Source organism: Heterodontus francisci, chromosome 9, assembly GCF_036365525.1.
Source record: "Heterodontus francisci isolate sHetFra1 chromosome 9, sHetFra1.hap1, whole genome shotgun sequence".
In the NCBI taxonomy this organism is placed as follows: domain Eukaryota; kingdom Metazoa; phylum Chordata; class Chondrichthyes; order Heterodontiformes; family Heterodontidae; genus Heterodontus; species Heterodontus francisci.
The window spans coordinates 80,886,402-80,899,190 of NC_090379.1; the positions used below are offsets into that span (position 1 = coordinate 80,886,402).

General features: G+C 42.5%; 1 protein-coding gene across 3 annotated transcripts in view; it reads right to left on the reverse strand.

Moving 5' to 3' along the window:
• Positions 1-6,794: 6,794 nt before the first annotated feature.
• aqr (aquarius intron-binding spliceosomal factor) overlaps positions 6,795-12,789 on the reverse strand; it is an 86,312-nt gene continuing 80,317 nt past the window's right edge. For all 3 annotated transcript variants that reach the window (XM_068039379.1, XM_068039381.1, XM_068039382.1), the window contains exons 34-36: positions 8,827-9,001; positions 8,607-8,720; positions 6,795-7,273 (exon numbers count right to left, since the gene is read on the reverse strand). In XM_068039379.1, coding sequence (XP_067895480.1) covers positions 7,085-7,273; positions 8,607-8,720; positions 8,827-9,001 — 478 coding nt within the window. In that variant the 3' untranslated portion in view covers positions 6,795-7,084. The remainder of the gene's footprint in view (positions 7,274-8,606; positions 8,721-8,826; positions 9,002-12,789) is intronic.

Here is a 12,789-nt window from a genome sequence, read left to right on the forward strand (position 1 = left end):
TTTGCGCCTTGTTTAAGTCATTGTCATTCAACGAGGGCTCCAGATTCGTGTTTCCTTGCTGTGTATTCATCCACAGTGACCACTTAATGAGACTGATATGCACTTGTCCTGTTTCACAGTTATTTGGCTAGATACGTTTACAGTCTTTACTGGTTAAAAAGCTAACAGTCTCTCTGGGGTAATCCACAGTCTAATGACTTTTAAATAAAGGGTCTTTACATAGTCTGAATTAACTCTTTCCATTGCTTCTTGACATGTCATGATTTGTACAGAACTTTAGCCTACATAATGCTTTGTGGTTATGTTACATATGGAATACAATTTTAATGTTATATTTAAGGATATGACAACTAAGTTCTAACAGTCCTATGATAAAATAAACTCAATCCTACAAGAGTGAGCAGTATTCTGCATGAAAGGGGCACCTGCAGCTTAACCTTCCCCATGCACAAACCTTTGAACCCAGGGCATGCCTCTGTGACATGTTGATCAGGATCAGGGAGTTGGAAACTAGATTCTGGATTAAAAACAGAAAGTGCTGGAAAAACTGCAGGTCAGGCAGTGGAGAGAGAAACAGATTTAACACTTCAGGTCAGTGACCTTTCATCAGAGCTAGGTTCCAGATGTTGCTCTGAGGTGACATGGGGACTAGGTAACTCCTGTGATAGGCGGCTGTTGCTGACTGCATCATTGGAGGGTGAGCCTCAGCAGCTGAGTCCTGCGAGGTCTGTGTGCCTGGCTTAAAGCCTGGGGGCTAAAGGAGGAGGCCAAGAGAACTGCTGCCTTCCTGCTCCCCAGCAGCACATTCCTTCTTCCCCAGGACTTTCACTGCAGCTGGTGACACTGAAAGGGAGGACACAGGCATCATATGTAGGATTGTATACAGATGGCTCCTGGGCTGACAGCTCCCTAGAAATCTTCTTTGCTGTGCACCTCTAACCTGAGCCATCCATTGCCCTTTCTCCCCCAGTCTCCTCTCTTCCACTGTTCTAATAGTGGGTGCATTTTATCCCTAACTACAAGTTAACTGTAGTTTAAAGTTACCTGGGCTCACCTGAAATGGTTTCTTTTCCCATTCTGTTACATCTAGAGTCGCCCAAGGATCAATCCTTGGCCCCCTCCTATTTCTCATCGCAATGCTGTCCCTTGGCAAGATCATCTGAAAACATATCTGTTTCCATATGTACACTTATGACACTCAGCTCCACCTCACCATCATCTCTCTTGAACCCTTCACTTTCTCTGATTTGTTACAGTGCTTGTCTAACATCCAGTCCTGGATGAGCAGAATGTTCTTCCAATTAAATACTGGGAAGATCAAAGCCATTGTCTTCGGCCCAACCACAAACTCCATCCACCAGCGACTGACTCTATCCCTCTCCCTGGCACCTGAGAGGCTGAACCAGACAATTTGCAACCATGGGATCATATTTGATTGAGATCCTCACCATGTATCCAGTCCATCACCTAGCCTGTCTACTTCCACCTCCATACCATCACCCGTGTCTGCCCCTATCTCAGCTCATCTGCTGCTGAAACCCTCATTCTGTGCTCGCTGACCTACACTGGCTCACAGTCTGGCACTGCCTCAATTTTGAAATGATTATCCTTGTTTTCAAATCCTTCCATGTCTTCACCCCTTTCTACCTCTGTAACCTCTACCAGTCCGACAACCCTTCAAGATATCTGCACTCCTCTAATTCTGGCCACTTGCACATACCGGATTTTAAATGTTCCACCCACTGGCGGCCATGCCTTTAGCTGTCTAGGCCCCAAACTCTGGAATTCCCTTCCTACACCTCTCTGCCTCTCTCTCTCTCGTTAAAGATGCTCAAAACCTAACTCGTTGACCAAGCTTTTGGTCACCTGTCCCAATATCTCCTATGTGGCTTGGAGTTAAATTTTGTTGATAACTTCAGTGAATATTTTGTATTTTACAATGTTGAAGGCACTATATAAATGCAAGTTACCCTTGCAACTTCAGGGCCCTCTCCTCATGCGAGATCAACTACTAAAGATCAGAGGACCCACTCCCACAAGTTATGCACGAACTTGTCCTGCACAGAACAAAAAGAGAACATTACGTGGGTTTCTTGGTTTGACAGTCTTCTTTTTAACAGAAAAACTGTCAAATTAACCAAGGTTTGCACAGGCTCTCCATCTCCTACTTCCAAGCCACCGGACTTATTTTTTGAGAAGTCCTCGGATTTGCAACCTCCAGAAGCTGATCTCGCCTACCCTCCACTTCTCTGAGAGTTCTTGGCTTTTTATTTGGTTCCACACCACGTGGAGCATGTGGAAAAAATGTATATGCAAAACACTGTAAAATGCAATAAAAAAAACTTTGTTAATTTTTAAAGTTTAATAACTTTTTAAAGATGATTTAAGGTCTTTTTTTAGATCACTCATCATCCAGTGCCATGGTTCAATCTGAGTTATGGCTTCTATTTTCAGCTTTTTCTCAGGTCGCGTGGTTCATCTGAGAGAGAAACCATTGGGCACACTGTCCACGAGATCCAGGATTTGTACATACAAAATTGACCAGCTGGTCCATCAAGCTTGCCCCACGCCATAATAGCTAAACCCTTCTTCTTGCCGTGCTTCCGACCTTCCACTTAACACCACAGGCATGCAATCTACTTGGAGGGGCAATAAAAGGAGAAAAAACAAGAGTCAATAAGGGAAAAATACTCTGGAAAATTTCTCTCCGTCTTCCCCAGACAACTGAAGCCAGTCCAGGAAATAACATGGACCAAGTAACATCTATAAGGACAGTTTGCTTCTATATGATACAATCTCTGCCTCATTCAGGAACTGCTTTAGCTCCCTCTTGAAGACAGAGAAAGTAAGCACCCACTACACCAGCTGGCAATGTATTCCAGAGACTCACCACTCTCTGGGAAAAGAACTGCCTAAGACCCTGATGAAAGCTCTGGTGAAAAGTTATTGACCTGAAACATTGGCTGGAATTTTACGGTAAGCGAACGGGAGCTGGCCACCGACTGAAAACTAGGTGGTGTCCTCGCTTCCGCCTCGCCCGTATTTTGCGGGTCCCCAGGCTCCAGTTGGCGAGAGGCCGGACTTCCACCTGCTTGAGGTAGGAAGTCCCGCCTAATAGAGCTGCTGGCCAATCAGCGGGCCAGCAGCTTAGTCCCAGCAGCGCCACTGGGAGTGGTGGCCACTGCTGGGACTGCAACCCAGCATGAAGACAAGATGCCTGGGAGCCAGGAGGGAAGGTAAGTTTTGGTTGCCTCGCCGAGGATAATCGGTCGGGCCCCGGCGAGGCAAGGGTGGTTGATTGGTGGGAAGGGGGGCGTGTTGGGGCTTTGGGGTGGTTGGGGTAGCGGGGGGCGATCCTCCATCAGGCACAGGATACCTGATCATGAGGACCACCCTAGGACGCTCGAAAGCAAAAATCCATGTGGAAGCAAGCGAAAGCCCTTAAGTGACTGTTAAGTGGCCACTTAAGGGCCTTGATTGGCCTGGGGTGGAGGGGCCGTTTTCCATCTCCGTCGCCCTGCGTAAAGTGACGGTGGAGGTGGGAGCGGGTCGGGATGGTCTCCCAGTGCCTCCCGCTCCATTTTACGCCACCATCCCACTCATCGGGGTGGCATAAAATTCCGGCCATTAACTGTCTTTCTCTCCACTGTGCTGCCTGACCTGCTGAGTATTTCCAGCACTTTGTTTTTATTTTGGATTTCCAGCATCTCCAGTATTTTTAATTTGTCTAACATCTGGTCTATTCCTACTATTACATTCGAAACACGAATCCCCACGAATCTGTTAAACTGGAATAATCTATCAATAGGGATGCTATCCAGCCATTTAATTATTTTATAGATCTTGTCACGCTATTATCATTGTAAGGTTTAGAGCATTTGCATGGCTTTTTTTTTTAATGAGTAACTTTGTAATACTTTTTCTGTAAGGCTAAATGTAATGTCAAGACTGAATTGCAAAGCATGTTGGTCATCTTCACTGAAATATGTCAAAATGTCATGTGAAATGTGTGTGTGTGGAATTGCATGTAGCCTAAACTGGAAAGGGGAAGTTATGCAACTGGAAGATGGGCCCACATTGTTTTACATTTGTGAAAAGTAAGGACAGATACACTAAGAGGACTAATTATATGCCATGTACGCTAATATTTTGTAGTCTGAGCTAATGCTTGCTTTATTATGAAATGTTTTTTCAAGGCTATACTCTGTTTAAAGCTTTGTGCAAGAACAATGAGAGAGTTGGGTTGAAGACCTCAGCACTCCTTGCAGGGGGCGAGATGAGATAAATGTGAAACTGCAGAATCAGCAAGAATGTGATCTTTAGGATCCTTGCTAAAATAGAAAGAATCAGGAAGCATCTGTAAAGTGTGTAGATTGAACCATTAGCTAACTAGGGTCTAACAATTATGTCAACCTGCACCAATTAGGATACTTGGAACAATTCATAGCCTAATATGGTAAGATCCGAGCACCAAAGGAGGATAAAAGGGGGTTATGTGACATCGTTGGCACATTTAGGAGAGGATAGACCATGGTCAACAGAACACAGCAAGAGGAGGAGTAGTCCGTGCCCCACCGAGCTCAGAAGCAAGAACCGGTAGTGAGTGTTGCTGCATACCTACTGCTGTTGTTAAATATTAACGTTGTAAATCTTAGTTAACTTAATAAACTCTCTGACTTGATCACAGAACTTGAGTTTGTACCTTGTAGGTCTATATTGAAGAATCCCAAGGTTGGCTATCCTCTGGCTTATCTCTATTCAGGTAATGTCTATCTGAAACTACATCACATGGACATTCTAATAATTTGCAGCTCAAATATACAGCGATGCTCCTGATCATGGTGTTTGCCTCCAAACTCACCATTTCTGCAATTTCAGGTCCTTTCATATATTTAAGAGTGCCTTTTATCATAGGAAATAGGAGCAGTAGGCCATTTGGCCCATCAACCATGCTCCGCCATTCAAACAGATAATGACTGATCATCTGCCTCTACACCATTTTTCCCCACTATTCCCATATCACTTGATGTTATTAGTATTCAGAAATCTATCGATTTCTATCATGAACATGCTCAATGATCAAGCTTCCACAGCCCTCTGGGGTAGAGAATTCCACAGATTCACCACCCTCTAAGTAAAGAAATTCCTCCTCATCTCAGTCTTAAATGTCCTGCCCCTTATTCGGAGACTGTGTGTTCCCTTGTTCTAGACTCACCAGCCAGAGGAAACATCCTAGCCACATCTACCCTGTCACACCCTGTAAGAATTTGGTAAGTTTCAAGGAGATCACCTCTCATTCTTTGAAACTCTAGAGAATACAGGCCCAGTTTCAGCATCTCTCCTCATAAGACAATCCTGCCAGCCCAGCGATTAGTCTGGTGAACCTCCATTGCACTCCCTCTACGGCAAGTATATCCTTCCTTAGAGAAGGAGACCAAAACTGTACACAATACTCCAAGTGCAGTCTCACCAAGGCTTTATACAATTGCAGCAATACCTCTTTACTCCTGTACTCAAATCCCCTTGCAATGAAGGCCAACATACCATTTGCCTTCTTAATTGCTTGCTGCATCTGCATACTAGCTTTCAGTGACTCATGAACAAGAACATCCAGGTCTCTTTAGACATCAACACTTCCCAACCTCTCACCATTTAAGAAATACTCTGCCTTTGTTTTTTTCTACCCAAATGGATCACTTCACATATTCACATTATATTCCATCTGCCATGTGCTTGCCCATTCACTTAGCCTGTCCAAATGCCCTTGAAGCCTCCTTGCACCCTCCTCATAACTCACATTCCCACATAGTTTAGCGCCATCCACAAATTTGGAAATATTACAATTGGTCCCCATATCCAAATCATTTATATAGATTGTAAACAGCTGTGGCATAAGCACTGATCCGTGCAGTACCCCACTAGTAACAGCCTGCCATTCTGAGAATGACCCATTACTTTCTGCTTTCTTTCTGTTAACCAATTCTCAATCCATTGCAGTATATTACCCCCAATCCCATGTGCTGTAATTTTTTTTGCTAACCTATTGTGTGGGACCATATCAAAAGCCTTCTGAAAATCCAAATACACCATATCCACTGATTCTCCTTCATCTATGCTACAAGTAACATCTTCAAAAAACTCCATGATTTCCCTTTCACAAATCCATGTTGATACTGCCCAATCACATTATTTTTCAAGTGTCCAGTTATCTCATCCTTTATGATAGATTCTAACATTTTTCCTACTACTGATGTCAAACTAACAGGTCTGTAGTTCTCTGTTTTCTCTCTTGCTCCCTTCTTAAATAGTGGGGTTACATTTGCTACTTTCCAGTCTGCAGGAACCCTTCCAGAATGTATAGAATTTTGAAAGATAACCACTAATGCATCCACTATCTCTATAGCCACCTCTTCAATACTCTGGTATGTAGCTCATCTGGTCCAGTCCAATTAATTTTGGCAGAAACAGTGTTTGCGGGCACTTTTTTAAACTCACCTGGGATGGATTTAAAAGTATTGAGTGTGTGAATGCTCCTACCTCTGCTCTCAAGTCATTTAAAGTTTAACTTCTGGAAATACACAGTAGGTCAGTCACCAATTAAGGGAAAAGATAAATTATTAAGTTGAATTTAGATTCACACTCAAGAAATAGTCATGCTAAATGAATTTGGAATAGCATTAGCATGCACCGTCTTTCTTCTGTAGTTGAACTCACTCTGGATTTCATTCATGTCTCTTGCATACTTTGCTTTGAAAATATGATAATCCTGCAGTTTATGAAATGTAGTATACAGGTCCAAAATTTATTAGTTTAGATTAATATAAGACGCTCATAGTGAGAAACATTTTTACAAAAATTTATGAAAACGCCTTTGATAATACAAAATAGATTGCTCAACCCCACATAATTAGAACTGAAACTATTTCCTGCAACCCACATGACAACGCTGGTGAATATCGATCAATGCTTTTTATAAATAATCTGGACACTTCTACAAGGAGATGCCAAACTTTCATATGTTCATTCACTGGGATCGAAAACTGTTCTTTCAGGTTACAGATGTGATTTTTGGAACAAAGAACCATTAGCTTTCTTTGTCTTCTTCTGCTCCACTGCCCTCACTATCACTGTCCCTGCCAGGATGTTCAGGCATTTGTTTATATTCTTCATCCTTATTCTCAGGAATCAACTCTTCAGTTTCTTCTACATTCTTGATATCTGGAACTGGAGCTGGCTCTTCAATTGATTTGGGGACTGGTGGTGGAAGTAACTGCTGTAGAGAAAAATATAAAAAGAGTATTTAATGAATATTTGTACTAATATGACAATTGTTGATGGGTACACTGTACTGACGTAATGGCTCTGTTAATATCAAAGAAACTTGAAACAACTGTGGAAACATAACTAGATGCAACAGCTGTTGAGACAACCAGCAATCTCCAGGCTTGTAAATGTACAAATCCATATTTGGCAATGTTATCGTTATCAGGACATCCCAAATTTGATGCTGTAGCCCCATATTCATTATGGGGTCCTAACTTTTCAAATCTGCCCTGTCCCGTGCAAATACATACCCAGATCAGAACACTGCATCTAACTGCAACTGAAAATAGACAGCATGGTGAGAAAGGAAAGGAGTAAACGAAAGCTAGTTTCCCCACTCCAGTCAATCTCAAACCAGCACTTACTGAGCTTCTACATTTAGTCCGTATCTTAAAAGTTAAGCATGCATTTTCTGGTACAATTATTTTCCACCATTTCCATTTCTTCATTGCAGTGTAAATGAGGCAAGTTTGACAATCTGCAACTTGACGAAGCAAACACGGCAACATCAAAAACATAAGAGCGTAAACAACTCAAATGCATGCAAATTTTATTGAAAAGCCTTGTGAAGCCATCAGGTTTTCCCTCATTAAATGGAGAAATTATCAGTATAGAAAGAAAAAAGGATGTAATTGCAAATTGCCAAATTTAAATACTTCTCAAATTCATAGGACGAACATTGCAGTAAAAATATAAAACACAAACTATTGAGGTTATTTTATCATTCTGCCTCACATTTGTACTACCCCATAGTCTATTACAGTTGCAGTGTCCCAAAACCACTTTTTGAGTCAAACGACTTAACAACTTGTATTTATATAATGCCTTTAACATTATATTTATCCAGTAAGATGCATTTGAGGCAGTTATTGTCATACATGTATAGATCAAGTTAATTATTTCATATGCGCTGTAGGCTTGAAAAATACTATATATTGCTGCCTGTAAATTAATAACACTTTCTATATGCCAGGAATGTGATGGAGGAACACCCATTTCAGATATAAGTTGAAAATCAAAAAAAGGAATATGATACATGCATCTTAACTTATTAAAACCTCTAATAGCAGAATTTTGAAGATATGTGTGTATATTTGAGAAAGGCAGACATACAAAAGAAATGAACAGGCAAATTAGTTTTGTTCTTAATTTTATAAGCTACTGGCACAAATCCCCTGACCTTAAAGCTCCTGTCATCTAGTTGAGAGCTTATTGCTCACCGAAAATAGAGACTTTAACTGCAAGAACACAGAACCAAGGAGGAAATATAAACAGCTCTTTACCTTTCTGTATTGGTGCATATTCTGAATCATCTGCATGTACATATTGTAAACAAAGTTGGCCATCTCAGGCATGTTTTTGATAATTTGTACTAAATGGGTTGGAATATTGGCATTCTGGAAAAAGAACAAATGTTGCCAATGGTTATAACAGAACAATTTCAAAATTACTGCTAAAAGTCAAGTCGTAAAGGAAAATTGTTGGTCATTTAATAAAAGTTACCCTTCTGTCAGTCGGGTGATACTCAGATGGCACAATGTGTAGCTGGAGTGGTCGAGCGGTCAGCTGATTAAAGGCTGGAGTAAGCTCAAAGCAGTTCTGGAAGAGCGATACTCTTGCAAAGATGTACAGCCCAAGTCTGGCTCTTGACATGGCAACAACTAATCGCCGAACATCTCTGGATTAAAAAAAAGTAGTGAAAAGGTTAATATCCTGGTTATTGCAACAAAGCTTACTGCTGTAGAAAAACTACCCAGCATAAAATAAATAAAATATTACAAAGACTAAATGTCATTTCAGCAAGGATGATCTGAACACAATGCTGTCACCAGTTTTGCAATCTAAACCTAAAATCACAAGCTGATAACTAGTGGTCATACAGCAATGTTCATCATTCGCTCGCTCAACCACCAGTTATCTGTGACACACCATTTAGGTCAGTCACAGTAAGATTCAAACACTGCAGTACATCATGGTTTACAATTTAATATAATTTTAATATTAGGCAACATGGGTTTTCATTACAAATCGAGTTTCTATTTTAATTAGCTATGCTCCTGAACTTCTCCTGCATTCAGGTCTTTCTGTCATCTCACTCTTTTCTACCTCCCTGACATTTAGGTTATTTTCATTTGTCAACTTCTCCAGCGCCAGACTATTACTTGTTTCCAGCTCCAGCAGCCAATATTTCAGTCACTATACTCCTACTCGCTGAAACTCACTCTCTTATCATCTCCATTTTGCAACAGCCCTCTAATCATATTGTGGATTCAAAAAGCAACAGATTGCATGAGTTGCTAGAACTTTTTAGTACGTAGTAATCAACATCAAGATTCCCATGACAAACAGCTGATATTGGCCATGCCAGACTCGTATTTTCTGACACGTTATCCTCATGAAGAGCACTGATGCTACTCATCCTATGAATCCTGGGGGTAAGACCATCCAGACTCATCAACATAAAATAAAACACATGCAACCTTTCACAGGAAATTGGACAAGTAGACACCAAACATGCTTTTAAAGATAAAGCTCATAGGAAAACTTTGAAAGCAGAGAGGGTTGTGATAAAGTGGAGATGTTGAGAGGGGGAATTCCAGAGCGTAGGAGTATAGCAACCGAAATATCGGCTGTTAACAACGGAACTGGAAGCAAGTAATAATCTGGCGCCAGAGGGCTCAATGAACAAAGAGAACTTGAAGAGATCTGGGAGGTAGAGAACAGCGAGGTTCCAGAGAGACCAGAATGTATAAACAAGGATCTTTGTCAGTTCTCTGCTGGCACTGGAAGCCACGGGAACTTGGCAAGGCTGGGAATATGGGGGTTGGTGAGGTTCAGAACATGGGCCACTGCATTCTGGATGAGCTGCAGTTTGTGGAGAACGCAAGTGGGAAGATTAGCAAGAAGCACATCGAAAATCTTCAAGGGCGCAGATCAGAGTTTCAGTGGCGGGGTGAGAATAGGGCAGAGGCAGGCAATGGTCAGGAGATGAAAGAAAGTGGCTTTTGTAATTGATCGGGTGTGGGGAGGAAGTGGCACAGGAATTGAGGAGTACACGAAGAATCTGCACCTCAGGACCTTTGTGAGGTGACAAGTGGGGAGGTTGACGGAGTTGAGCCTAGAGACATGTCAGTGTTTGTGGGAGCAGAAGAGGTTTTGTCAACATCTAGCTGGAGGAGTTTTCACTCATCCAAGTCTTAATGTCAGGTAGAAATTAGAGACAGCGTGGAAAGACATAGGTATTAACAGAGGAGTTGGTAGGCACAACTGACTGTCACTGCTCTATACGCGAGAGAGCTGACTCCATATTATAGATAGTGTCACCGAGCTGGTCGGGTAGACAGTGGGTTACAGCAGAAGTGGCTGTGTGAGCACAGGAGGGGATAAGGAAGAAATTGTTAAAAGGTGATGGAACAGGAAAAGTAGAACCATATGGGAACAGTGCCACAGAGGAGAATGTGGAGGAGATATTTGATAGAATGCAGTAGTCAATGGACAGCTGGGATGGAGATGGGGGATGAGGAGACAGGGCACACTGGGGTCACAGTCACACAGGATGTCACTGGTGACTTTGACCATTGTGGTGTATATTCTGTGAGCAAGATAAAAGCTGGATTGGAGCATCTCGAACAGGGTGAGGTGGGAGCATAATTGTGTGATAGATAATGAGACTTTCCAGAAAGGGAAGAAATTGGAACTCCCCTCCCACCACCCCCCCAAATTTAAGGTGTCATTTCAATCATACGTGAACTCTATCATATAACTGGCAAAATAACTCTTCTAGTCATGAACAAAAATAGCACACAGATTTTCTAGTCAAGTGGAGGAATGATGGGTTTAGCTTAAAATAACATTAAAACTACACAATTTTTAAAGCAGGGAAACTTATTCATGAGAAAGTTCATAACATACTTTGACAGGTTCCCCAATCCCTTAACATGAGATATAGTCCATCTAATTTTATTGGCACTTCTAAAGATGCTTAATGCATTTAAATTATATTGAGACAAATGAAAATGAAAATAAATAGGAATACCTTTCTCACTAAGGATCACAATCAATAGCTACATTTTTCATAGCACAAACAACCTATAAAAAGCAGAGCTGGTTTAATTTTAATTCAGCAGCTTTTGTTTCTCACACCAGTGTTACCATTTAGACTTGATGATTTTCAATTTTCAGGTGCCAAATGAGTCTTTTGTAAATTATATCCAGGGTTCAAGTGTTTCATATGGAATTGACCCAGGGCCCTTTGACTGTGATGTGTTTTGAAGAAATGTGCTCACATAGTTTTTTTTTTTAAGAGATACAGCACTGAAACAGGCCCTCCGGCCCACCGAGTCTGTGCCGACCATCAACCACCCATTTATACTAATCCTACACTAATTCCATATTCCTACCACATCCCTATCTATTCCTATATTTCTCTATCACCTACTTATACTAGGGACAATTTATAATGGCCAATTTACCTATCAACCGGCAAGTCTTTGGCATGTGGGAGGAAACCGGAGCACCCGGAGGAAACCCACGCAGACACAGGGAGAACTTGCAAACTCCACACAGGCAGTACCCAGAATTGAACCCGGGTCACTGGAGCTGTGAGGCTGCGGTGCTAACCACTGCGCCACTGTGCCGCCCAGCTTGCTACTGAAGTACTATCCTACCACCATAGATATACATCTGTTATGAACATATTTGACCACCGATCCATCAGGCAGTGGTCTGCACGGAATGTCCTCAAGGCCCGACGGGAAAAGGAGACGGGGGATCCTGTCGGATGGTTCCCCGAGCAGACTGCCAAAGTCATTTGGCGGAATGCCTCATCACCAGAACTTTCAAACAAGCACCAAGATGTCGCTTGGCTGGTGGTGAGAAGAGCCCTCCCCGTCAGATCCTTCCTGCACGCCCGAAGTCTCGCCCCCTCCGCGCAATGCCCCCGCAGTGGCTGTGGTGGGGAAGAGACGGTTGCCCACCCCCTCCTGGAATGTGTCTTTGCAAAGCAGGTGTGGAAAGAGATGCAGTGGTTTTTGTCGAGGTTCATCCCAAGCAGCTCTGTAACACAGGAGTCTGTGCTCTACGGGCTGTTCCCAGGGACCCACACCGAGACAAACATCAACTGCTGCTGGAGGACTATCAATTCGGTGAAAGACGCCCTTTGGTCTGCCCGAAACGTGCTGGTCTTCCAGCGCAAAGAGTTGTCCACGACCGAATGTTGCAGACTGGCACATTCCAAGGTCCAGGACTACGTGCTGAGGGACGCACTACAGCTTGGGGCACTACAGCCGCAGCAAAGGCTCAATGGGGAAAGGCCACAGTGTCAGGTCCCCCCACCAAGCTGAACTGAGGGGCTGGATCCATGGGAAACCCCTCGAACTGTATCAGGAAAATTTTGTGTGCTGTAAATGTAAAAATGTATATGGCATGACAATGAAATGGAAGGGTTGTGAGGCAACTCATGATTGT